Raw genomic sequence first — 27,988 nt, 5'->3', positions numbered from 1 at the left:
CGTACATTTTTCAGCAGGTCGGATAGAAACCATAGTTGCGCTCTTGCGCAGAAGTATAAAAACCAATTGTTTTATTTTTGACGCAGATGACTTTAAGGCTTATCTTAAGCAGCTTTCATCTGATTGTTTTGTATTTTTCTTTTGGTATAAAATTTGCCCTGTGAGTGATTACGATAAGCCGCACTTTGTTATGCTACTATTACCATTATACTACGAAAAAATAAGACAAAAGTTACTTAATTTTTTTGATCATCTTGTAACAGTAAACTTTTAATCTTATAGTTGTGACGCGTTTTTTTTATATTGAAGATATACAATCGCCGGTCTGCCAATAATTGTAAAAGTTTATAAATTAGTTGCGTTCAGTTGCTTTTTTTGTGAAAAATGAATGTGTATCAAACGCTTCTAGAAGCTCTTCCGGAAAAACATCGAGACATTTCTGTTTATGCTATTTTCACCTTTGGTTTGCTGATTCTGGAGTATGCAATTGAGACCATCGGCTTCAAATTCGCCCGCCGTTTTCTTCCTAAAAAGGAGGTGAAAGAAAACGCAGTCGCGAGCGAGAAAAAAGCACGAAAGGTCGGTGAGAGTCTGTGGCGACTCTGCTTCTATTCTTTCGCTTTGACTTACGGGTACTTTGTGGTCTCCAAACAAGATTTCTATTCTGATGCTTCCAAAATGTGGGGGAGAGTTAGAACTGATTCTTCCGGGAAAGATTTTTGGGACATGCCCCCAATTGGAATCGAACTGCATTTCTATTACTTCATAGAGTTGGCGTTCTACTCGGGCACTACGCTTCAATACGTGACCAGAGCTAGTTCGGCGACTGATTATAAAGATTACTGGGTCATGCTAATTCATCACTCTTCTACTATTGCTTTGATATCTTCTAGTTATTACATCCAGGTACTCTTGATGACCTTTTATGATTTAATTTGATACAATTGAAAATCCGTAAATTGATTGTCGAGATCCAATTGAAACATTTGAACAGTTGGACTATTAGCTTACGAAAAGCATGATTCTTAAAGAACATACGATGAGCATATATTTTTTTGGTTTAGATAAAAAAGGTCGAACAATTTTTTTTTGGCTCAGATAAAAATACAGAATTTGAAAAAGTTATTTTAGTTTCGTTTCGTCGATTCGCTTCACTATTTTGCTGAATTCTTTTTCTCTCATTGAGCCTCAGATGAACTCAAAAATTGATCATTCTGAGCTCAGTTTTTTCAGGTCTACAAAGTAGGCGCGATGGTGATGCTGCTCCACGACTGGTGCGACCCCTTCTTGGAAATTGCCAAACTGCTCAAATACTTCAAATTCATGGACGTCAGTCTTGTCATGTTCGCCACTTTCGGAGTCGTGTACCACGTGACCCGAATCTTCATGTACCCCTCATTCGTGCTTCGGAGTTCTCTGACAGACACCCTACCTCTGTTGCATCTGGATCCGATCTACACTCCGTACTACTACTTTGCCAATTTCCTTCTAATGGTTATTTTAGTTTTGAATGGAATTTGGGCCGCGTTCATCTTAAAAGGCTTCGCTAAAGTCGTCTTTCAGGGAGGCGAAGCGCACGACGCGAGAAGCGACGACGAGTCCGAATGAGAAGCGAGACAGAAGCTCGGAAAAAACATGAGTTTGAAGTCAACTTACCATGCAAAGTTGTAACGATGCTTTAAAAATGTCTAGAGATATCAATTTGCATATCATTTAGAATACCTCCTAGCTAAGCTTACCAAATGCCAGGTGCGAATTTTGGAATCTGATCTGTTCGTTCGCAGTTTTTGGTGATTGAAAATTTTTTAAATTTTTGTTTTGTTTTAAATTTGTGTGGTATACTCTTTTACTAATAATTACTTTGTTATTTTGTTTAAATTGAATCTCCTAACCTCCAAAAAAGGTTCAGCAAAAACAAATACGCGCCTCAATCAACCAAACGAAACATAAACAATAACTGTAAGCTATCGTCTGATTACAACCAGTCGAAATGATTGAGATCTGAATTTGTAAAAAAAAAGTGGATCATCACTCATTTTGATGTCGGTTACATTTTGACGTGACTTTTTAAGCACTTATTTGGATTCCTTTGAATGTTGGTTAACAACACAACGCTTTATTTTTACTTCCCTTGAAATTAATAGCGTATGCGAGTTGAATTAAATTTCAAATTTGAGTGTATTTTAAAATAAACTCACTATTCAGACAGTTCTATCAAAAACTCTATTTCAAACAAATTTTTGGCCAGTATTTCTGATTTAGGTTTCAAATTGAGAGATGTGTTAGCCACCACCACAAAAATTACGTTTCAGAAAAACTTTGTGTGATTTAATTTTGATCCGTTTTGGGCGAACTCACTGAAAGCCATTTTCTTTTCGGAATAACGAATCTCATTCGGAAAATAATAGGATCGTGCTAACTGTTGAAGATTATGATAATAAAGTGTTGGTTTTATGTAATTTTTCACTTTAGTGATACTTAATTAAAAAGCGTATCAGCCATATATGTTTCTCTAAATTTTTCCATTTGTTTTTGGTTTTCATATGCAAAATGACGAAGATGAATTTGTCTGGCGAACAAAAATCCAAAGACTTTTCTATGTCAACAAGAACGTAGAGTCGGTAATTCTATTTTTGCGTATGGAGTTTTTTTGCGTATGGAGGTCAACCCGGGTATATGACTCCTGTATTTCCTGAGAACAAAACAAAATTTTAATCAAAACGCCCCTTTTCACTTAATATTACAATGCTTCCGTTCATAAAAATTTCTTTATTTCTGGTGAGAAATATTTAAATTCCAGTCTCAGTATCCGACAAAAAGTTATTTTTGGAATGTTTTTAGTAAAGCAGGGGTTTTCTTGAAAATTGTCATTTCTGATCAGAAAATAGCTGAATCTAGGCTAGTTCTAGCTGGAGAAAAAATCTCATGGTGCGGCTGAACCCCGATCTTCCGTTTTCTAGACTCGCGTGCTAACTGCGTGTCCACATCTCCTGATAACTTGAAATAGTTTAAGCAACCTAATGCAAAGTAACGTTTTTTATAACAAGTCTTACTTTACAATTCCTTGCTACGACTGTCGTGTTCACTCAAAACATGTAGAACAAACCCTTAGCTTGTTGCGGTTGAGCAGTGAGCTGATTTTAGGGTATTCTTTCTAGAAATTGTATTTTTAAATGAGCAATAAAAAGTTTCTGTAAGGTTACAAGAGCACTAAAAAATTTCTGTACTGGAAACACAAAGAAATAGGTTAGATTATCTACATAAAGTTTCTATCCAGATTACAAGCTTTTTTTGGGTACGTTACAAGCTTTTGTTGGCTCTTAGTCAGGGTAATCTTCGATTTCGATCCGTCATTCTGTCACTGTATTAATTCTTTATTCACTAATACGCTTATTCGCTGCAATGCCACCAGTCTTCGTTATCCACTCGTTTTTCGATCTTTACATGACTCAGATCGCTATTAATTAACTGCAGCAACATATAATATATTGTAAATAAAAACCAAAAACTTTTGTCTGGCTTCTAACATCGGGTTAGAATCTTCTTCAAGTTTTTTCTTAAACACAGAACTCTGCGGTGTCTTCTGAGTCTTGAGGTTTTCTGTCAACTATCTTTATGGAAAAACTCGGAATTGATCTTTGGTGATTTAATGCAATTAACTGGCCTACCATTGGTAGTATAACAGTTTTTCGAGCCACAACTCTAGTCGACCCGCTTCTACTTACTGTAGTCTTACTTTATTTATTAAGCTTAAGTATTTTTTTCTCTCTCTTTCTCTTTCTTCTTTCCCCTCATTATCTCTCTCCTCTCTCCCTCATCTTTCTCTCTCTCTCTCTCTCTCTTTCTCTCTCTCTCTCTCTCTCTCTCTTTCCTTTCTCTTTTTGTCATCTTTCTCTATATCTAGGCATTTGAAACATAGGGCTCTAGCACAATACGACAGTTGATTGAATTTTCTTGTGGGACCTAAGATTGGGCGAAAAGAAAATCCAATCTACGACTTAGTTTGTTTCCAATTTGCGAAGTATTGGGTACAATAAAAAATTATAGTGTTTTCGAATTCACTAAACTGTGATTTTAATTTTGAAAAATCGTTTTATTTTGGAACTCACATAAGTAAATCTATATTGTTTCAGGTTAATGAACCAAATTTTTCTACATACCTGAATTTTGGATAGATGTTTATAATCGAAAAAGCTTGGCTACTCTGCAAGTAGCACTGCTTAAATAAAAAAACATTGATTTCTGCAAAAAAAATTACGAAATTTTTTCTGTTTTGCTTTGTTCTTTTGTCAGTGTTTTGAGAGTAGAATACATTTTTCGAGCTTAATCGCCAACAGTCTCATGAAGCCCGTTTCTCTTAACTACGAATAAACCTAGCTCCAAAAAATTAGTAATTTAAAAGTATAAAAGTTCCTTTGACCGTCAGTAGATAGACGATCGTTTACAAAAACTTTCAAATCCAGAAATGTTAAATCTCTATATAGGTTCCTATTGATTTTTATAGAAATTTACTCAGTGTTCAAAATTGATTTTTGTAAACTTTTATTCAATTCATACTGTTTATTTATTGTTTTAAAGTGTGTTTTGAGCGTTTTTGGTAGTTTTTGCCTTGCAAAAAGGCTCAAGTTAAATTAAAATTACCTTAAATTGAGAAAATTTTAACTGTTTTAATTCATTTTGGCAATTTATTTCAGAATTTACTGTTTTAAAAAGTCATAAAATTTTAAAATTTACAAACGAAAAGAAAATTTTTTAATGAAATCGAATTTTTGATAAATCAAAATTAACTTGGAACAAACTTCGTGAATTAAAGACTAAAAAGCATTTGGGATTTTCTTGAAAAGTTTACAAACAATGAATACCAATTCTCACATTATTGAAGAAAATAAGCATTTAAGCGATTAAGTATTCAATAAACAACTATAACGTTTTAAAAAAAAGTAGCCAAAAAAGTATCATACAAATTTTTGAGTTTGTTGATCATCATCTTTTTTGTGAGCCAGCAGCATTTTATCATATTAGGCCAGCTAGTTGTCTTTCTTTTTACCAGCATCGTTTCTTTCACCAATTTCAAAGACACCAAACAAGATCTCGAATATAAAACGATCATCTCAAACAAATGTATCCGGTTTCGACATATTTGGTCAGTAAATTGTAAGTTTCTCGCGGTCTAATGCTCATTTTAGTTAGATGTTATTTAACAAAGGTCACTTACTTCGGCACGGTTATTTTCATACCATCAAATCAAATAATCAGAATTAGCTGCAATTCATATCGCACAAAACTTGGCTATGAATTCAATCATACTAGCTATTTTGGCAATTTTTCTTGCCGCCTCAATCGAAGGTCAGAAGGATCTCAAAAAGGAGAAGATTAATTCCAGGCCACCAACCAGTGACGTCACAGCTATGGCCCGTTATGTGGTCCATGAAGTGGACTGGGTCATAATTGGCACGATATCTACTATTCCCCAGATAGAGTCTCAGCCCTTTACTAACATTCTGTCGATGGTGGATGGCCCTGTGGATAACTCTACAGGAGTGCCATACTTCTACACCACGGATATGGACCAGAGCTCACAGGTTTGAAAAAAAGTTTGAATTATTTAGTGAGCACATATAACTAGCAAGCATCAGTCTCAGAGATCGAGCTCACGGGCCCTAAGGCCCCTCAAGGAGACGTCCCATAAGGTAGACTTTTACAGATTAAGTTGAGAAAGAAAGAATAAGTTGAGAAAGTTGAGCTTAGAAAAAATTGGAAAAAACTAAGTAGTCAAAAAGAAAAATCTTTCAACTTGAACTCTTATTTAGTTTAACAAGAATAATCTGTTTCTGTATAGTATAACATAAATTCCAACCAAAATAATATAAAAACAAAAAAAAAACTTTTCTTTTTCAAATTGCGTCGTTTTTTGTCTTTAGTGTGGTGAGAGGATCTGAATGAAGCCCTATAATTGAGGAATATTTTTGTTAGCCATTGTAAAATATGTACTTTTTGATAAACTTTTTACCGATTTTTTCTGAATTTTTTTGAAAATTCTTTTGTTCCAAAGAAGGCGCTAAAAGCGGATCAAAAAAGCAGGGGCGGATCAAGGATTTTCTCTAGGGGTGAATCGATTTTCAGAAAATTTGGATAACGCTTTTTTTTGGTCAAGCAAATTGAGCGTTCGAGATTCCTTATAACACCAATTAGACCCTATTTTACTAAATTTTCTGCAGCTGATTTTTGTGCTAACAAGCCTTTCTTGGAAGGTTTTGACTGAAAAGTTGCGTTTTGTCGACGCGCGCTCCTCCTCAAATCTAGTTAGTTCATGATAGCCTGAAGTCGCCTTCATAAAGAACTCTATGGTCGGTGAGCAGAAAATTGATGTCGCAAAATAACTTCAAAGGGGGACACTTCGGGCAATGAGGGCGTCGAATCCCTGAAGAGGGGGAGGGGGATGCGGCATGGCGTCCGCATACCACCGTCGTAAATTCTATCATGAATAAAAACGTTTTCTCATATTTTAAGCCCACTCGTTCTTTTTTTTTGCTTGAAATTAGACTTAAAATTAAACTAAAAGTTTCTCTAAAAGTTTTTTTAATATGCAGTTGATTATTGCTCCCTTTAAAAGGGTCAAAAACAGGTTGCAAGGTCTTATATTCTTCTAGCAGTTGTTTCAAATGATTTAAACGAAAAATTTTGGTTGCTTGTTTTTCTAGAATCAAATAGTACCTTACTTTTATAGTTTGTGGTACCTGATTTGGAAAATTGAAAAAATTCTTAACAAAGATTGAAACACACCTAAGACAAACTCTTCCTCTTTTTAGTGGTCAGAACAAAAAAAAACAGTTCACTGAAAGTCTTGGATGTATGAGTTGAGCTGACTTTGAAACCGTTAAACTAAATGACAGTAAACTCAGAACAAAATTGACTAAAAGAGCTCCCCGGGTTGACGTCGCAGAGATATTTATTCCTGTTTCAGGCCTTGATCAGTACTAAAACATGATCGGGACTGAAACATAGATAGATTTCGGAATCAGCGCTGAATTACTTCTGAACAGCCCTGAAAATCGCAGCTCTGATTTAGCACTGAATCATTTCCGAAAAGCGGTGAATTATATTTGAATCAGATTTTTGAAACATTTGTTGTCACAGTCCTGAATCATTGATAAATCACTGTGACAATAAATATTTCAAAAGTCTGATTCAGAGATGATTCATCGCTTTTCGGAGATGTTTCAGTAGTGCTAAATCAGAGTTTTGATTTTCAGGACTGTTCAGAATTAATTGAGCGCCGATTCCGATAGCTATCTATGTTTCAGTCCTGATCATCGGATAAGTGCATTATAATCATAGCTGTTTCACACCTGATCAGTGGCTACTTATTCACGGCCAGTATATTTGAAGCACTGGTCCATGATATAGATACGAGCAGATATGACAATCCCCGCGATGTCAGCGTCACTATGGTCTTAGGATAATGTGTATAAAAGTTTTTTTCTCCAAAAGTTGAGATTCAATTTTCCTGCTTAGGACATCAAACAAAACAACAACGTGTCCATCACAATTAGCGAATACGAGACAGACTACTGTCAAAGTCACAAACTCGACCCCGAGAGTCCGGCGTGTACCCGAGTCACACTAGTCGGCCGATTCGTCAAGGTCACAGACGAGGCTGAGAAAGAGTTCGCACTGAATGCACTGTTCTCGCGACATCCCGCGATGGTGAACTGGCCCGCGGACCACGGCTTCTACCCGGCAAAGCTGGAGATTGTCTACATATGGGCAATTGATTTCTTCGGGGGTGCTTCCATAGTAAACATTGATGATTATTTCAATGTTAATTTGTGAGCTCCATATAAGCAATCATGTAGAATGAAATATCAATATTGAAATGAAATTTAACGGAGGTTTCCAATTAAAATTAATTAACTCAAAAAAAACTATTCGATCAAATTCAGAATAGGAAGCTTTTTGAAGTCGAAGCAAATAGATAGTTTTTCTGTAAAACTTTTGGACGTCTTTCTTGTCACTTTTAAACGAAAAAAAAGTTGAAGGTCAAACTCGTTGTGGAGTGTTTTAGTCGCCTGATTATCCGTTAAGAATCCTAAATTCCTCCACGAGTCACTGTGAGATCAAAAATTGACTCAATTAAATAGAATGAAAAACATCTCAAAGTGAAATGTGTTATTTTTACGACCGACCCTACCACCCCTTCTAACGGGAGTGGGGGGGGGGGGGGGGTATAGTGGGAATTATGGCGCGTAGTGCGTGTAATTGTCTTCCGGATTTGACTTCTTCAAAAACGCTCGTAGGTTGTGCTGCCAAATTAAAACGTTCCTGATTGTGGTTACTTTCCAAAAGTGTCGAGAAAAATTGGTCTGAAATTTGTATGGCCCATTGTTCGTCGGATCAAAATTTCAAACATGTCAGCATCGTTACTTTTTCCAATTGTTACTTACCATAATTTTTTCTGGCTCTTTTCCAGTCCCCCCCTTTCAAAAACCCGAGTTTTATGTTTGTTTTACGTATTATTACGGCTAAATGCGTGATGTTACGCTGTAAAGTATGAAGAACAAATCTGTTCACAGTTGTCGATTTCTTCACCACGCCAAAGTTCATTCCATTATGACAACGCTAAATAAGCTTTTCAAATATGAATTTGAAAGGGGGAACTGGAAAAGAGCCTTTTTTTAAAATCCTTTCGTTTGCAAAAAAAACTTTAATTCCTTGTTTTAAAAGCAAAAAACGGATAAAAAAAATCGACAGCATCGGCGCAAAACACCCAACCTCTAGCCATGAATTATCTCACTCAATTCGATCAAAGACAATTCAGCCAATTTGAAATTCAGACAGTTCAGCCAATAGTATACAGATAATTCAGCCTGAGACCATTCAGTCAGTTTCACAAATTGCTAGGTTTGAAAGAAAACTAGGTTGGAATTTGAGTTATTTCTCGACTTAAGGTCCCCAGTGGGCGCGCTATGCGCGCGTCGCCGCTTTGCGGCGATAACTAGCTCTAAATTTCGTATAGGTTTCTAAACTTTGTTGGCAAGCTCGCAACACGTTGACGCGACAGCGGCGGTCACTGTGATTGGCTGTTGTCTGCATACTTTTGGCTGAATTGTCTAAATGTCAAGTCGGCTGAATTATCTTTGGCCGAATTGTCTGGACGCGGGTGTAAGATGCTGTAAATCCTATTTTAATTCCAAATAATTTTTCAGTCAGCTAGCTAAATACGAAAATTAATTGTTTAAAGTAGAACTAGAGCTCATCTAATCACGATATGCCCATTAAACTATGCTTATTTTGGCAGCTCTCACCTTGCAAATTGTAGCACAGGTGTGATATGAACGGCAATGATGTGATTTCTGGACACCATCCATACCGGAAACATCACAATGCCACATTTCAGAACATTGCTGGAATTTAAAAATAACATTGGCCAAAATTTAGCCGAAATCTAAGTTCCGAAAGATAACTTCTATACGCAAAAAGTTGTATTTGTTTCAATATCAGAAGTTGTTCAATAGAAAAACTTCAGCAAACGAACTTCCGATGTGTAAGGTGAGAAAGAGGCCGCTTAGGCCTTATCAAGAGACGTCCTAAATAAGCAGCACAATCTCAAACCCTCTAGATACTGAGAGGTTTCTATTAAGTAGGTACGTACCATTTGTTGTACGAAACAGCCCGGGTCGAGGACTCAGACTCCTGTCCAGACTTTAAGGGTCGCGCCACATCCGGATTTAGACCCAAATTGCATAGTCACGCCGAGAGTTTGAGTCTGGAAAGTCTGGACATGAGTCGCGCCGTGGGCCGCGAAAGTCTGGACATACCAAAATTTGGTCGCGAAAGACTGGACATGGGTCGCGAAAGTCTGGACATACCAAAATTTGGTCGCCAAAGTCTAGATATGGGTCGCCAAAGTCTGTGTCCAGACTTTTGCGACCCATGTCTAGGCTTTCGCGACCAAATTTTGGTATGTCCAGGCTTTTGCGACCCATGTCGAGACTTTCGCGACCAGATTTTAGTATGTCCAGACTTTCACGACCCATGTCCAGACTTTCACGATCAAGTTTTGGTATGTATAGACTTTCTCGGCCCACTGCGCGACTCATGTCCAGATTTTCCAGACCTTATGTCCAGACTTTCCAGACTCAAACACTCGGCGCGACTATGCAATTTGAGTCTAAATCCGGATGCGGCGCGACCCTTGGCGCGACTCATGTCCAGATTTTCCAGACCTTTTGTCCAGACTTTCCAGACTCAAACTCTCGGCGCGACTATGCAATTTGGGTCTAAATCCGGATGCGGCGCGACCCTTGGCGCGACTCATGTCCAGATTTTCCAGACCTTATGTCCAGACTTTCCAGACTCAAACTCTCGGCGCGACTATGCAATTTGAGTCTAAATCCGGATGCGGCGCGACCCTTGGCGCGACTCATGTCCAGATTTTCCAGACCTTATGTCCAGACTTTCCAGACTCAAACACTCGGCGCGACTATGCAATTTGAGTCTAAATCCAGATGCGGCGCGACCCTTGGCGCGACTCATGTCCGGACTTTCCAGACCTTATGTCCAGACTTTCCAGACTCAAACACTAGGCGCGACTATGCAATTTGAGTCTAAACCCGGATGCGGCGCGACCCTTGGCGCGACTCATGTCCAGACTTTCCAGACCTTATGTCCAGACTTTCCAGACTCAAACTCTCGGCGCGACTATGCAATTTGGGTCGATACTCCGTGTAAAAAAGAAAAGACTTATCTACCTGACAAGATCAGAAATTATCAGCACACTGCAAAATTTCAAAAAGTCTCACCTTCCAGTTATAGAACTCAGGCTAACTTGATATTTTGACAAGAGTTTTTATTTCAAATTGATGATCTCTAAAAACATTTTTTTAAAAAAAACTACAAACTGTGGAAATCTCGAGAATGACCTCCATACAACAAAAACGCTAGTCAAACTATTCGATTAGCTTTCTATCACTTTTTTGGACCTGTAGGAAAACCGTCTATTATGTGATATTGAATGTTGAGAAAATGGTACTTCGTCATACGCAAAGACGTTCTTTTTTTTGAATCGTTTTTGTTTAGAAGACTAACTGTCCTGGATTTCTCGACACAAGTTTTCATAGTCTTACGAAGCTTACTGTAAATAAGTCGATGATGCGGCTCGTTGCACCCTGGACTTCAAAAAAAACAATTGGAAAATATATTCATCCTCAACAAAGTCCATATATTTGCCAGTTGCAAGATAATGTCTTTCTTTTGGCACAATTCCGCAGTGCCTTGTATACAGACACAAAATTTGTCTGTATTATGATATGTTTTCTATCATGAGTGACTTCTTGTGGAGTCATTGTGACTGAGATAAAGAAGATTTCATATTGGAAGTGATAACTTCCCTTCTAACGTATTCCAATTAAACCCCCAGAGAGCATTTGTGCGGCGCTTCAAAGCATTGTGAAAAATTTCGCCAGTCTTGGACGATCTGTTTTATTTTTGAAACCCTGGTTTGTCAGTTTATTTCACGTTTTTGCACGGGATGACAAGGAACCGTTGCTAGATGAACGTGCCTGGATAAAAAAAATTTAAACATCACTAGGCTGAGGTTTTGGGAAATTTTTATTAGGAGCTTTTTTAGGAAACAAGTTAAATGGTTGCTTGTTTTACCTGTCGAAGTTCTAACACTGTGTAAAATAAGTAGAAGAGCGGTAAAAGCACACTTTTATATTTATTTTAAATTGTTTTCTTGCGATTTGTTCGTACCGTTTTTTAGCAAAGATTTTCGTGATGATTGATTGTTATAACGCTTCAAAAAAGATTTGCGCGAAAAAATAGGTTGGGCTGATTTGTAAGAGTGCTAACATTTGTCTGAAGTTTGTATGAAACATCTTTGCCAAGCCGACTTATTTCTTTAATTTACAATAAGAGTTGTTTAAATTCTTTTAACAAACTGTCTTTGTGTAAAGTCTGCTTTCCTTACAAACCGCGAGACCGGCATGCCAAAAAACGAACGTCACAACAGTTAGATCGCATCTCATCTGTCCTGTGGAGGTTTTTTAATAAATAAAACCGATAAAAATATGAGCAAAGCGAGTTTTGCTTGATAAAGGCAATCAAAATGGAGTGTCCAGAGAAAATCGTTGAACTTTTAGGCAGTAAAGGCCACATTTTTCTTATTCAATAACGTCTCTCCGCCCTGAAAATTATAATAAACCAAAATGCCTATTGAGTTGGGATGGTTCTCTAACTCATAGAGTAATTTCAGATAGGGTACACCATAGAGTTGGTCTCTTGGAAAAGGCAACTAAGTTGTAAGTTAAATTCAGAATGCTCTGGTGCTGAAATTACAAGTAAGTTCAGCACTTACAAGTAAGTGGGTTGTTAGTTAGATGGAGTGTGATTGGTTAGTCTTAAATTTTTATAGGGATAAAATATCTAATTTATAATCAATAACAATATATAGTTTGGATCAGGTTCCACCCATCCGGGGTTTACAGAGTTTTTGTTCTTTTGACTTCCTTCTGTAATGGAGGATGGATGATTGATCATTCGTATTTCGCGAGCATCAATTCTATTCCATTCTTGGAGGAGGAAGCTTCAGGAAACTGGAATCGTAGATCTAATTTTGTCATTCAACGATGACTGAGACCGTCAACAAAATCAATCTGATCTCAAGATGGTTTGTTATGATCGTCTGTTCTTGATCGGTGTGGAGAACTATGTTTCGATCTGAATTGGGAATGGCGTGAAGCTCGAGTTTGGAGGGAATGGCCTGTAACTCGGATCTGTACGTATACTTGAACTTCGATGTGGTCATTGGTCTGTTTCAATGAAGTCCCTTGCTTCGGAGTCAAGTCGTACTTCAAATCCTTTGAGTTGTGGTTGTGAGCAGCATATCGGTTGTGTTCAGCCATTCTGTGGGTTGTGTATGATGAGGTAGTCTTAGCTGTTTGATGTATGATCTATATTACTGCAATATATAATTTACATAAATAAATGTTTAGTTAGTCTTTCTTTTTAGTTATGATTTTTCATTAGTTTTTATCGCAAAAGCTTTTATTTTTAGTTCAGTTATTTTAAAAGAGTTACTCACACTTGAGTTCCTCTTATCAAAAGTAAGGAGTGTGTCACAAAGCTTGGATTCTAGCACGGTGGGTTAGACCGGCTATTTAGCATGCTCAGGACGTCGTCCTCTTGTGGTGGGTTAGGCCAGGAGTGAGGGTATGATTTCATGCTGGTTTTTTATCGGGTCCTGTTTTGTGTTAACCTTTTGTGTCGTGTTTGTTTCTGGTTTTTTTCCTTTTGTTGTTTTAGTTGTGTCCTTTTCTTAAAAATCAAATTATTTGGTTTCGGTTTGTCTTTCGGCTTTTTGGTGTTTTATGCTTTTTTTTAGACTTATCAATAGTCTTCAAAAGAATAATTTATCGGTTCACTAAGCTGGTTTAATCCAGTTTAGGTACTGTGGGTTTTCTTTTCTTAGTCATGCTGTTAGTTTGTGGTTTATGGTGTTTAGTAAGCTGCGTTGGTTAGTTGTGATTATTATATAATTCCTTTCCAACTGGGTTAAAAGAAAGTTTGAAGCTTGCTATTATTAGTTTGAGTTGTTATTAGTGAAAGTTAAAACTTAAAATCATTATTCTAAACAATTTGTCGTGCGCGAGCTGTTCGAGTGTGGATAGAATTTGTGTTCGATTGATTTTTGAAAACATTTGTTCAATATCTAATGCCAAAAATTTTAAACTTACTGCTTTGTGGGGATTGAAATTATTAAATTATTTTCAGTGTATTTAGATTTACTACATTGGGGAAAAGAATTTATAGATGAATTTACTGCTGTGGAAATTAAAATTTTACTGCGTCATTTATTGCGGTTAGTTAATAAAAAATTTATAAATTATAAAAGAGTTTGCTATTTGAAAAGTTTATAATATATAAAAGAGTTTGCAATTTTATTTCTGTTTTCTGTTTTCTTGTTTGTAGATGATGGTGATCTAAAGACTAATAAAAAAATATTTAATTAGAAATTGTTAGTTTGTTTTGAATTAATTAGTGTTAAATTATTTAATTTATACTTACCTAATTATAGGGGAAGAAGCCATGAGGGAAGATATCGTGTATTGAATCTGATGTGGTCAGTAACTTTGCTAATATGCAAATGATGTTTTTAGTTTCAAGTAGTGGCCAAAGCAATTGAAGTGCTTTTATGGTGTTTAGTTATCAAGTGCTCTTAGTGTGATCAGGGTGATTTACATAATCGCGGGCTGTTCCGTGTTTGGAGGGAAACGGGTGGTTAGAAAATTTTCTTTTGAATGTTCTATATGCACGGTTAGTAGTGGATGATGAATGGGTTGATGTTGAGGATTGATCTACAGAAGGAGTATAATTTGAAGAGGGTGTAGGAGTTGGTGGATTCGATGAGGTTATGTTTGATGATAATTGGTGAATGGTTAGAGTGTGAGGATGTTGTATTTGTTGTTGGAGTGTTATTAGGTTATCTAGTTCTTGTGAAATTTGTGTGGTTTCTGGGGACTTGTTGTTGGAATGGTCATTGGTAAAGGGGGAGTATGTCGGGGTTGCTTGGGAAATACGAGAATTGGTAGAGGGGGAATAATTTGTGGATTGGGAGTGAATGGGTCGAAAGGGGTTGGGAAAATGTTGATGGGCTGGGTTCGGAGTTTGCAATTTCGTCTGGGGTTTCGATGTCTGGGTTAATAAATTGGGAAATTGTATTAAAAACGGTGATGTCTGAATTAGTGTCAGAATCCATGCCGGATGATGTGTTAATATGAGGTGATTCAGGTGGCGGGAAAGCAAAAAGTGGGATGATGGGAATTGGGTTTTGGAGGTTGGCTGGATGGGAAATGGAACGGTGAAGGGATCCAACTTGTCGGCTCATCGTGGGCTAAAAAAAATGATTGTTCTGAGATTGAAAACTTGTGGTATGTGGTTGTTCGAGTATTTGTTCATATGCATCGTAATTTTGAGGTTGTTGTGTTACAATGTGTTGAATTGGACTTTGTGTATGATTTGGTCTTGAATTTGCGATGTTTACTAGTGCTAAGTTTCTGAAGTTTCGTGGTACTAGTGATAGTTGATGGTTACGATTTAAACATGGTAGTTGTGGTGCTGCAGGTAAGGTATTTGTGTTATTCTGTGATTCGTCATATGTGTTTGGTGTAGTTGATAATTTTTTATTGTATTCTTTTATTTGTGCATCTAAAAGTAAATTATTTATAGATGTGGAAAAAATTCCGAAGAATCCTGCAAAAAGTATGCGTGCTACGCTTGCTTGTCTGTTAACTTGTGTGTGGATTGCACATGTGATAAAAATTCCTTTTAATAAAGAAAAAATAAATCCAATAAAATTAAGCATTTCGTATAATATAGTCAATCTTTCTAAGATGTAATATGGCCATCCTAGAAAGGCTAAAATTTCGTTTTTGAAATTTACAAAACTAAAAATATTGATATCGTGTTAAAATATTGATATCGTTTCTTAAAATCGTGTTAATTTATTTTCTATATTGTGGATATTTCTAAATTTGTGGTTTTTAGTTCTGATTTGGTCAAGGTTTACATCTTCATATGGAATTGATTCGATAAAATATTTTTGGTGAAATTTGATCATTCTATCGTGTATTTTGGCTACTTGAAAAACTGTGCAGGGAAACCATACAATGGTTGCTTGTGTGCGTGTTGTAGGATCGCAAAATCCTTGGTTATTTTTGCAAGGGAGTCTAATTCCTTGGTAAAGAATTGTATCGTCTTTTAAGTCGCGTGTAAGTTTACTTTTTCGAGTTGTATTTTCCAATCAAAAAACATTATCTCTTGGTATCCTTTATTTTTTGTGTCTGCTTTGCAATTTGAGGGATTATTTTTGCCTATGTGTGGTATCCAATGTTTATCATGAAGATTGTATGTTAATCTTCCGTGTGCTCCATGGAAGGGGAATTTTGTATCTAATTTTATGTGATCTTGGTGCTTTTCAAGTTCTGCTTGATGTGCTAAATCTGGGAAAGCTTGAGTATTTACAAGTTTTCTGTTTATTCCTTTTTTTGGTGTTAAATTTAGTGGCTTCAATTCGTTTTTACAGTCTTGAGAGCTAAGATGTAGTAATCTTTCAATATAACTTTGGTAGAAAGATTCGTGGTCCAATCTATTTTTATTTCCGTTTGAAACTTGTGAACAATGTACTTTCTTTTCGGAAAATGTTGCTGTAAATTTGTATCCTGTTAGTGTTGTTGCTCGGGCTTTTGAGTATAGTGTAGCTATAATATTTGTTGTTTCTATAGCTTGTGGTTCGGATTCACATTGTGTGACTTGCTTTATAGCATATTTGTGTAGTGTTTTTTGTTCGTTTTCTTCACAATCGTAGTGTGTTACTAAAAAATCTTGAGGTTCTGTGCGAGGAGAGGAATTTTGATTTGATTCGGAAAAAATGAGAAAAAGAAGGTGTTGAAAAGTGAATATCTTTAGAATATACATGTGTATGACAATCCTGAGTATGGGTTATAAAAGGTTGCATATCCGATTGTCTTTTAAGTATAACTTTCGTATTTATATATTATTTCTGTTGTTATAAATGGGGAGTTAAAGATTGAGCTGTGATATTAGGAGGGTCTAATGGAAATGGACGTTGAACAATGTTATTTAGTCTTACTGTAAGTTTGAATTTTAATGTGAGACTGTTTTGTTGCAGTATTTGAATGTTATGTTCTTATATGTCTTTGTGAATATCGTGTCGATATTGTAATCTGTTTAATGCCCAGTTGTGTAATCTATTACTTTCTTGATGTTGACCAAATAATGGTGGGGTGCTACGAATGTTTTCCAATCTAATCGTAGTGGTATATTCTGAGATGATTGTTCTTGATATCGTGAATCAAGGTTGGTAGGAAAATTTAGGGGAAAAGTTGATGGTGATATTTGGCTTAAAGAAGGTGTTGAAGGAAGGGAAAATGTTTCGGGTAATGTAGAAAGTGTTGTATCGAATGAAACGTCAACTGGATTGTTTACTAAATTTGGTTCACCGTGAGGGTATTTGTTAGACACCCAATGTGGAGGGCGTTCTGTGGTTGTTGGGTTATTAGAAGGATTTTCTCTAATTTGATCTGATGTAGGGGTTGAACCTAAGTAATCGGATGGAATATTTGAAATGCCTTGTTGTGAAGCAGTTGGAGGTGTATCTGGTAATGTGCTACTTGAAAGGTCTAAGGGACTTGATGATGGTGATTGAGGTATGTTGAATTGAACTCTGGGAGTTTGAAAATTTCTATTTCGTCTTGGATGTATAATTTGTCTATTTATTTCAAGTGTGTTCGTGTTTTGATATATGTGTCTTACCCTTTTAAGATCTTGTTGTAGGTGTGGGTATATGTTATATGTTGGTTCTTATTGTGATTCACTTAAAGGTGCTTGGCGGACAACTGGTTCTAATGGTTCAGATAATCGTGCGTGTCTTTCTTCAAAAGTATATGGATTTTCTTGAAAAGAGATGCGTTTAGATGAATAGGGATTTTGGGTACTTTCGGGTGTTTTTGGATTTTCTTGGGACGTTGTTGTTGGGGACTGGTGTAGGGGTTGTTGATTAGCAATTTTGAACAATTTCTTTGAGTGGATTTTTTTATGATGAAAATTTATGATTGTTCCAGTATTCTTCAATGAAAAGAAACAAGAGAATAGTAGCTAATGCGAATGTGATGATTGCCTTTTTTATACATTTACATATTGTCAAAATGAGTGATGCTAAAATGTGAGAAAAATTACAAATAGTAAAAAAATATCTGTTCTACTAAATAGATTACGAAACATTTAAATAGTTATGAAAATATTGTACCTAAGGAGGTTATCAAAGATTGTGGAAAGGGATATATATACTTCAAAAATTGAATAAAAAATTTAAAAAAGATTGCAAAAGATTATGAAAAGGATGAATAGGGTTTCTATGATATCAGTTAAAAATATTATAAAAAATTTAAGAAGGTTTGAAAATTTTACGAAAAGGTTTGAAAATTTTTGTTTAAATTTAGTGACTGTTGTTGAGAGAAGCATTTAAGAAGTGATTTGGGTTGTCGAATCTTTTTCAATTTTTTGGGGCTAAATTTGAGTGCGGTTGGATTATTTTTTGATTTTTTGACAAGTGAGTTGGATTTCGTAAAGGGTTGTTGAGGGGTTATTTTGAGGTGTCGAGGAGATCTTCTTAGTTTTGTTTTTATTTATGGAATAATCGGGGATATCCAAGAAATATTCGTAATTTAGGCTAAATGATCATGTGCTTTTTGTTCTTAAGGCTAATTTAATAATTTTGCTTGAGGTGTTTGAGAGTGCTGAGTTGGGAAACTATTGTTGATCTTTGTACTGCTTGATAGGGGAGGGTTGTAATATTAAGATTATATTTATTTTAGTTCTCATTTTGTAGCGGTTTCCTTATATTTGACCTGGAGGTCTTGAAGTTATAGTTATAGATAGGCTTAGAGGTGAATATTTGTCGGCTAATAAGGTCCTATTGCTATAAATATAGTGTCTTGTTCGGGATAATTTCTATTGGCTGATTGTGAACTAAATTTGTTTGATTGTTTTGCAGCATGTTATTTTGAAAATGTGTATTCTTCAAAATAAGTAAAATGAATGGAAAATGAAATAGAAAGTTATTTTTTAAATTCAACTTTCTTCAATATTTCTTCAAGATTATGGAATGAAGATTGAAGATTTTATAATTTTTGCGTGGTTGACTTCTAAGACGTGATGATTCTCTATGTTCAAACTTTTCTGTTTGATCTTGTGGTAGATTTTTTTCTGTCATTTTTCTATTTTTTTTTTCTTATTGAGATATTCGTGTTTTTTGTTTAGAAAATGTTTGGTGAACGATTTTTTTTGTTGATTTGTTTTTGAGCTCGTTTGTTCATCAGTGTGGTGATTCAATTTAGTTTCTGAATTGTTTTGAACAATTTTTAAACCTGTGAAAAAATATAATTGTGTTAATTCACGGAGTGCATTTTCTTTTGGGTTATAGGGTAATAGGTTATTTCGGTGTTGAATAATTTCTTTTTTATTTGTGTCAATCAATTAGTATGTGACATCAGTGGGTTTCTCAATTATTTGGTATGGTCCTTTACGGAGTCGTTGGAATTTTTTTAGAAATTCTTTTTTGTGTTGTGAAATTGGGAAGTAAAACAAATGTTCCTATTTTTAAATCTGTTGCTGGTATAAACGTGAATTGATTTGGGTATTTATGTTTTGTCTTTGTTATTTTTTTTTGTTATTTTTTGATAAATTTCATTGTGTTTTTTATCTCTATTTAAAATCCATTCGGTGTAGGTACCGAAAGCTAATTTCAAAATTTGTGGATGATGAAAGTGGTCTTCATCATGGGTATGTAGTAGTGGTAGATTATAAAAAATTGAATCTTTGTTTGGTTGACAATCACCTTGTGCATTTTTTGGCGTTTGCTGTAAACATTATTGGTTTACGTGGTTTTTGGTTGAATACCATTTCATGTGGTGACATTCCTAATTTTGTTGTGATTTGGGAGTTATTTGATGGTGGAAATAACTTTACATCTGCTGACCATTCAGTATATTGGGTATCATTTCCATTAATGATACATCTGAGGTATTCTTGTAATGAACGGTTCATACCTTCGACTAATCCATTTGTCCAAGGTGCATGAGATGTACGTGGTTTATGTTCAATGTTATTTAAGTGGCATAATGTGATGATTTCATTTTTATAAATTCAGTGCCATAGTTTGTGACTAAAATTTCTGGTAATCCATATTTAGCTATCCAGTGTTCGTAGAGTGTTGTGTATCAATAATAAGCATTACAATGGGGTACTGGGTTAAATGCTGCATAATGTTTAAATGCATCAACAATTACCATTATATATGAGTTTCCTTCTGAGGATGGTGAAATTGGTCCTTTCGTGTCAAATGATATTCTGTGATTAAAATAAAGACTTTGTCCTTTAAAATCTTGTTTTTCTGCGATTCGTTTAGATTTGGATAGGGTTTATTTAATTGGCATATTGTAAAATCGTTGCATATTACTTTGATCCAAATTGGTTCATTAGGGAAATTAAAATGTTGTATAAAATTTGAATATGTTTTTTCTGATCCGGAATGTCCTTTTGTATTTAAGGTGTGGGAAGTATTGAATGCGATCAACATCATACTTAAAGGTGGACATGGTACTTTAAAATCAGATGTTTGACATTCTAAAAGTTCTGTGTTTTTCATTTATGGTGGTTTTATTAAGTTTTCTGAAGTATCTAAGGAGTTTTTTTCTTCCTAAGACTGTGGTATCTTATGTTGGTTTAGTTTTATATTTGTGCCATGATTTGAGTTGTCGAATGACGGGATCAAGGTTTTGGTATTTCTGTAATAATTCGAGTGTGATTTTTTCTGTTGTTGGTAGGAAAATGTTTTCTATTTCGATTTTGATAGGGGTATTGTATCAAGTGGTCATGAAAATTAGAAACTTGATTTATCGTGTATTTTGAATCATTTGGTAACGGTCCTGATAAATTTATTGTATCAGTCAGATTTTCTTTTTCTATTAATGGAAATGGGTCCTTTTTATGTGGTTGTTGTTTAATTCTTTTTTGTTGAGTATTATTTTTGATCCAATGCGGATATGGTATCGGCTTGAATGTAGATCTGCTTAATAAATCAACTTCATAAGGGTTGTTTTGAAGTCGAAACAGAGTGGAAAATGTTGCAGATGGTTAATTTGTGATTGTTCCTTGTCAGTTTTTACTAAGTATTTACATTCTAGTCGTGGTGAAGTTTCATGTTTGGCGAGATAGAATTTTCTATTTTGTGGTATTTCAACTGTTGTTTTTCTTGTTAATAGTTTAGGTGGTGTATTTCTACTGAGAGTATCAGGTAGTGTAAGGTGTTTTCCTGCTGTCCATGCTATGTGTAAGTTTGGAAATTTCATTAAAATTAGTTGAAATCTATAAACTCTATGGTTTGGATTTGATTTTTGTGTAAAAAGAAATATGATAGGTTTATGGTCTGTACATAAAATTGTTGGTTGTTTGGATCCAAGTATCAAAAAATCAGATTCTGTTAAAGTATGTATAATAGCTGTGCATTCTCTCATAAGGGTAGAGAGTCGTAATTCAGCTTGTGTAAATAGGCGAGAGTTTGCTGATATAAGATTCATTTTATTTGATCCATTTTGGGATTTCATCAATGCTGCTCCGATGCCAAAATTTGAAGCATTGCACATTGCATAAAATGGTTGATTTGCATCTGAGATTGTTTTTGAAATTTGTTCAGTGAGAAGTTTTTTTGATTTCTTCAAATTGTGTTTCATGTTCTTTTGTCCATTCAAATTTATTTTGTTGTCTAAGAATATTATAGAATGGTCTTAAGTACATTAGCATTTTATATACGTATTTACTTAAGACATTTAACATTCCAAGAAATTCTTGGATTTTCTTTTTATTTGTTGGTGGTTGGAGTTTTTGAATTGCGTCAATTTGCGATTTCAGTGGGGTTATAGTGTCTTTTTTTATGATGTCTCCGAGAAATTTTACGCGTGTTAAGAAAAAATGTGATTTATATGGGGCTGCTTTCATGTTTTCGTTCTGGAGAATTTGATGATATTTTTCTAGAACTATGAACATTTCATCTTTTGTTTTCGATTGCATAAAAACGTCGTCTAAGTATGTGATTGCATTCTTACTAAGTATGAAAAGTTCAAAAACTTTACTCATGAAGGCTGAGAAAGCTGCTATTCCTATAGATATGCCATAGAATAACCTATTGAATTCGTATTGTTGATTTCCAATAACGAACTGTGTTAATCGTCGTGATTGTTCATCTAGTGGCATTTGGTTATATGCACTATCCATGTCTGCGGTTGTGAAATTTTTACTGTTTATTTTTGTTAAAATTACTTGAATTGGTTCTATTGGCCAATTACATTTGGATTCATCAATAAGTGAATTGAGGTATCTAGCGTCTTGAACTATTTTTAGTGATTCTCCTTTAGCGAGAATAATAACAGGGTTAATAAGGTGTTTCCTTTTGGTTGTTCTTCTTTATTTACTGGGGATCTGATTTTGTTTTGTTCTAGAAAAGTCAATTTATCCATTGACTTTGTCATGTAAGTGAATTGGTACTTTACTTGCTCTTTGTTTTTTGAAAACTGCGTCAGGTTTCAAGGGTAAATATAGTGGTGAATTTATTTTTCCAACGTCAAATTTAGATGTTGCATAAACTGTTGGATATTTTAACAGTAAATCGGCTAATTTTTCAAATTCGTGTTGTGTTATTTGAGATTGTTGAAAATTGAACATTGTCAGGAACAAGAATTTTTGTCGTTGTTCTGTATAGTGTGATATTTTAAATGCTAGTTTAAAATAAGTTGTTTTTGTGAAATTGTATATGTTTCTTTTTTCATTGCTGATTATATTATTTATTGACAGTTCTTCATCGAGAATTGTTGATTGACATACATCTAGTAGTTGTTATAAATTAATTCACTCTGTATGCTATTTCTTTTGTGGGGGAATTTGTTGCATTAGTTTCACAATATCCTAAGAGTCCTAAGGGTAAGGTAATTTTATATGGTTAGTTATTATACACGTGTAGAGATAAAATATCGGTGTTTGAGTCTTTCGTGTATTTTATGGATGAAATTGTTACTCTAAAAAATTTGTGAATTGGTCTAGATTCAAAGTCTGACATATAGAGATGTTGTCTATTTTGATTTTTGTCATACTGGTGAACTTGTTTAATTGGAAATTCGTAAATATAACCTGAGAGTGGTTTGAGATGTTTTCTCTCTTTATTATAGATGGAGTAAAATTTTGAAAAGAATGGTGGTTGTTTGTTCATTCTTTGGAAAAATGTTAAAGCGGTGTTTTGTATTTTTGTATATTTATCTTTTATATTAATTTTACTATCTACTATATTAATAGTTGGTATATACTTTGTGATGAATGGAATTCCAATAATATTATGTTTTATATCTGTGATATGGAATAATTGTTTGATTGGTTTAATTAGAAGTTTACTTTGTTCCATTGTTTTAGTGGGAACAAGGAAAAACTGAATTTTGTACATAATTTGTTAAGGTTGAGCCTTGTGCTGTTGCTAGTCTACTTGTTGTTTTTACGGGCGGTAGTCTCGGGTGTAGGATTTTGATTTCATTCCAAGTTGGAATTTTGATGATATATGATTCTGCTCCAGAGTCTAATAAAAAATCTATTTCAAGGTCTGGTGGTTCAAAATCTTTATTTTTTTGGCTTTCTAAACGAAAGATGATTGTCCAAATTTTTTCTTTAGGTGGTTCTTTTGGTATATTCTGGTAAATGTGATTTGTACTAGAACATGGTGTTTGTTCTTTTTCAGATTGTTGTGATGTTGTTACTTCAATTACTATATGTTCTATTGGTATTTTATTACTTCTAGGTCTAGTGGGATAACCTAAAAATAATTCCTAAAAATTTTCGTAAATATGTGAATGAAAAGGTTGTTCGTATATAACAGTTTCATAATCATTTTCATTTTTTATCATGTTGGTTAAAAGTGTGTTTTCTATAGCACTTTCACTGTCTGTGGATTCACAATTATTGTGATTTACTTGTAACTCAGTAGTTTCTGTGTTATCAATAACAGGGGGTCTGAATTTGTTTCATCAGTTGTTTGTACCTGATTTATTTGTCTCTGATGTTTTGGTGTATTACTTCTATATTTGTTTTGAGAGTCTGGATAACGTGTGTTATTCCTAAGAGGTGATTGAGAGTAGTTTCTTTGTTTATTGCTATAGTTTGGATTCCTGTGTTGTGATTTTTCTCGTGATCTCTTTGATAATTGTTATAATTAAATCTTTGGTGATTTGATCAATTGTTTGAATAATCTCGTGATCGATTGTTGTATTTTTGATTGCGATTACTTGAATAGCTTCTGTTTCTTTTGTTGGAATAATTTCTGTGTCTATTGTACGATGAGTTTCGTGATCTAAAATTTGAATAATGTCTATTCCTAGAATGTGAATGGTAACTGGTATCAAACGAATAGTTCAGTCTATTTGAGTTTGATCGTGAATAATTATTTCGATATTGAGTATTTTGACTGTGTGATCGACTATATCTGTTTTTTGAGGAATTTTGTGAGTTTCTTTGATCTGGTGATCTACCTCTGTAGTTAGAGTTATAAGGTGATTGATTTTTTGAATAACTTAAGCTATTTGGGAGTGGTTTTCCAGAGCTATTATTACTGTGAATATTTTTATTTGGTAGGTTTTGATCTTTTTTCATGTTTTTAATAAAATGATTAGTTTGGTTCTTTGTACTTTTGTGGTTTATTCTGATTGTCTTGTTGTTTTTGACTGCATTCAGCAATGCTGTGTCCGTATCTTCGGCAATAGTTACACCATTTTTTAAATGATGGTTTACCTTTAAAATTTGGATTTTTCTCCTATATATTCAGAATTTCAGTGATTTTTTCGGATAAATCTGTATCTGAATTATGTATATTATTTATTTGTGTTGTTGTTGTTTGAATATTTTTCAACGTACTGTAATTTGAGATTTTCTGTTTCTTCTAGTTTCATAGTGATTTCTGTTTGTTCTAGTTTATCTACTATTTTTCTAAAATCTAGATCTGGTTCTCGAATTGAGGAAGGATGTGATGCTCTCTTTTTAATTGCTATTTTTCGTAATTGAGGTGTTAGAGTCATCATTAGAATTTCTGTCATTTTTGTGATTTTTAAATCATGAGTGTTTAGTGAGTATGCTTTTCGGACTAGTGTTTCGATCCTTAGTGCTATTTGGTAGTCTACAATTTTTATTGCATAAAACTCTTTGATGTGGTTTCTTCCTTTCTGAATCAAACATTTTTGAAAGTTCTTGTGTGAATCTTTTCCAATCTGATTTTATTTCTATAGGTAAAACTGAAAACCATTTTTGAGCTGCGCCATCAAGTGTGGTTTGTATTAACGCTGTGCTTCTATGTATCCAATTTTGGTGAAGTGGCGTATTTATGGGTTCAGGTCCTATGTTCAAAATTAAGTTTGCTGTGACTGCATTTAAATAATCTTCTTCAGAATATTCAGGATCTGTGCCAGTAAATCAATGGTTTTTTGATTGTATTGATGATCCACCCATGAGGTATGGGTTCATAGTCAATTGTAGTGACTCTGCGGTATTTGGCATTTGTGAAAAATTTGCAAGTTTACTTTTTGTGATTTCCTGTTGTTGTAAATAATAGGGTAGTGGGATTTCATGTTGCATTTGTGTTGATTGGTAATAATCTGTGTTCACTGGGTTTTGTATTTGTATTGATTGATACGATTGTGTATAGGTTGGGTTTTGCGTTTGCAAGGTTTGGTGATTTTTGTGTATTAGCTAAGTTTTGTGGATAAAAATTTGTATTTTGGGATGCTTGATTTGGTCGAGGTGGTTTTACACGGTATTCTTGTGTATATGGTGCAAAAATATCTGGTTGATAATAGTCATCATCATCTGATGATAAATAATTAGTCGTACAATAAGGTGTATTGTGTTTACCTTGGTTTTTTGCATTACTTTTACTCTGTTGAAAAAATGGAAAATTTTCACTTTGGTCCTGTGAAATGCGTGGGTAGTCATGAGAATTTACTGAAGTTGTTGTTGGTTGTCGAAAAATTTGTCTTTGTGAAAATAAATGATTTTGGGCTTTTGGGCGAAAAGATTTAGATGTTTGTGGTCTTTTTACATAGTTATAATTGTGTTCTGCAAAGTTATTTCTAGTGAATGTTCTTTGTTTTTGTAACGCTTTCATAATTGGTCTAATTGGTTGATAGCTCACATGAGGGTATCTTGGTTCAATGGTTGGTTTAACCGTAGATTGTAGTGTTACCTGTGATATGACTGGATTTTTTGGTCTTGGAGTTGTAAGATTTGGATGTATTGGTGAGATACTTTGTTGTGTTGTTGTTACTACTGTTGTAACTACTTCTTCATTTGCGAAATGTGATGATGTTTGAATATCTTGTTTGAGATTCCTAGTTCCATTTAGATTTTCTTGTATGACAGTTGAGTTTAAAATAGTATTTCCTGTACTATTGGGTAGAAGCGAACTATAGTTTAAAGGTGTTGCATCAGTTGTGAGTGGATATATCTTAACATACTCTTTGTTTATGGAAATTGTGCCAATTGCTTGACTTGAAATATCTGTTGGTATGTTAATGAATAAAGGATGAGACCATTCAGCGTCCCAAACATAATCTGATTCTTTTGCTAATACCGTATCATCTGTTGAATTTTGGAGTCTGAAAATCTTTCTTGCTTGTGAGATTAAATCAAGATTATGTGTGAAATAATCTATGATAAACCGAACTAAGATTTTTGTAAATCATGTTTAAATTTTGTGAAACATTGCTATTGAATAATTTTTCACGGATTGTATTCAGAAAATATTGTGATTTCATGCCTTACAATTGAATGTTTTGATGTTTGAACTGGTGAAGTTCCTTGAGATTCTGGTTTTTCTAATATAGATAGATAGCTATAAATTATTCGAAATACTTCATTAGTAAATATTGAATTTGCTCTTCGTGAATTTTGGTGTTGTATATTTTTTATGTATTCTGTGAATACTTTTGAGAATTATATATCTACTTCGTCTGTTTGAAGTAGATATCTATCATGAAATTTACTTGGGGTCTGTATTTCTATGGTATATATTCCGTACTGTTGTGTTAGGTTACATGTTCCTTTGAGGTAGTGGTCGATATTTTGTCTTTTGATTTTTACTTCTGGAATTTCTGCTGTGCATGGACTAACTCCTCTTTCAAATAAATTTGCTTTTAAATTTTGACAAAATTTTGTTTGTCCTCTGTCATCAGTGAGGGAAGTAATTATAAATGGAAGGATGGAGTTTTCATCTTCAATTTCTTCATTTTGATTCTTTTTTGTGCTTTATAACTGTTAATTTGTATCTTTCAATGTGTTTTATTGGTTAAATCTAATTGTATAGTCGTGATGGTTTGTTTTTGTATGTGTTTTTTATTCCTCGTTTTCCTTGTATTGAAGAATGTGATGTGGTTTCTGAGTCAGAAAATTATAATGTATCATTAACTTGGTAATTCTTATTTATTGAGTCTTTTAATCTATAAAGCTCTTCTAAATGACTTGTTTCTGATTCGGAGAATGCTTTTCTTTGTTTTGAAAATCTTTTTCGTGTAGTCTGTCTTTGTTTGCTTAAAATTTTTTGTTTGATTGTTTGTCGTTTTGTTCCAATATATCCTGTTGACTGTCTGTGTGGAGTAATTACGAGATCATATTTTTCGTTGTTTATTTCACAGTTATGTAATATGACTAATTGTTTATTTCCTAAATTGTCTAGTGACAGGGTTTAGGATGACGGACGCAATATTTGGATTAGTGATTTTTAATGCTTAAACTATTAGTTCTTACGATTTTTTCGGGTTAGCCTAACTTGGGTCTTGTGTTCAGGGTTGGGGAGAAAAGCATAGATCGATTCCGAAGAATGATTGTTACTTTATCGCGGCTAGTCTAAGTTAAGATGCTTACTTACTTAATCTTCCTTAGGGGTAATGATTGTGTTCAAGGGTTGGAGAATAGTAAATCGATCCACAAGGTTTAAGTATAATTAGAAGAGAAATAATTCGTTAGAAACTATATTAAACTTACAAAGTTTAAGTATTATCCTGGGTGAGGTAAGAGGGGGGGGGTCAAGTGAAGGATGAATAACCGAAGTTCTTCACTGTTTATCCTAATTAGAACGGTTAGTGTGATTGAAAAATTTCTGTTAGTCCTTGTTTATAGAAAGGATTGGATAGTGAATTGACGTTTTAGGTCGTTAGACACTATGCTAACTGTGTGGGGGAGAACAAAATTGTTCTATTTGATCCAAGGATAAGCCTTGATGATCAGGATATAAATTAATGATATAAAATTTAGTTTAGATAAAGTGAAATGGAGATCCAAGGAAAGCCTTGATGATCTGTTAAGTTTAAAAGGTTTAAATTTGTTATTG

At 34.3% G+C, this 27,988-nt stretch overlaps 3 protein-coding genes across 4 annotated transcripts in view; 2 read left to right on the top strand and 1 right to left on the bottom strand.

Moving 5' to 3' along the window:
• The window catches only part of LOC134857153 (Bardet-Biedl syndrome 7 protein homolog), a 159,762-nt gene that overhangs the window by 39,985 nt on the left and 91,789 nt on the right, over positions 1 to 27,988 (bottom strand). The window lies entirely within an intron of this gene.
• LOC134854828 (ceramide synthase 6-like) lies at positions 21 to 1,747 on the top strand. The gene is made up of 2 exons (XM_063871188.1): positions 21 to 906; positions 1,234 to 1,747. The coding sequence occupies exons 1-2, from the start codon at positions 385 to 387 to the stop codon at positions 1,606 to 1,608; spliced, it is 897 nt and encodes a 298-aa protein (XP_063727258.1). The 5' UTR covers positions 21 to 384; the 3' UTR covers positions 1,609 to 1,747.
• On the top strand, positions 5,205 to 7,905 carry LOC134854145 (protein CREG1-like). Its single transcript, XM_063870273.1, has 2 exons — positions 5,205 to 5,582; positions 7,516 to 7,905. The coding sequence occupies exons 1-2, from the start codon at positions 5,292 to 5,294 to the stop codon at positions 7,831 to 7,833; spliced, it is 609 nt and encodes a 202-aa protein (XP_063726343.1). The 5' UTR covers positions 5,205 to 5,291; the 3' UTR covers positions 7,834 to 7,905.

Source organism: Symsagittifera roscoffensis, chromosome 1 (assembly GCF_963678635.1).
Source record: "Symsagittifera roscoffensis chromosome 1, txSymRosc1.1, whole genome shotgun sequence".
Lineage (NCBI taxonomy): Eukaryota > Metazoa > Xenacoelomorpha > Acoela > Convolutidae > Symsagittifera > Symsagittifera roscoffensis.
This window is presented reverse-complemented; position numbering and strand designations above follow the sequence as displayed.

Excerpts from the sequence above, each read along its gene's own strand:
- LOC134854145 (XM_063870273.1), top strand. The coding sequence starts at position 5,292 with ATGAATTCAATCATACTAGCTATTTTGGCAATTTTTCTTGCCGCCTCA. Across the intron at positions 5,583-7,515 it reads ATATGGACCAGAGCTCACAG|GACATCAAACAAAACAACAA; the intron begins GTTTGAAAAAAA and ends TTTCCTGCTTAG.
- LOC134854828 (XM_063871188.1), top strand. The coding sequence starts at position 385 with ATGAATGTGTATCAAACGCTTCTAGAAGCTCTTCCGGAAAAACATCGA. Across the intron at positions 907-1,233 it reads CTTCTAGTTATTACATCCAG|GTCTACAAAGTAGGCGCGAT; the intron begins GTACTCTTGATG and ends CAGTTTTTTCAG.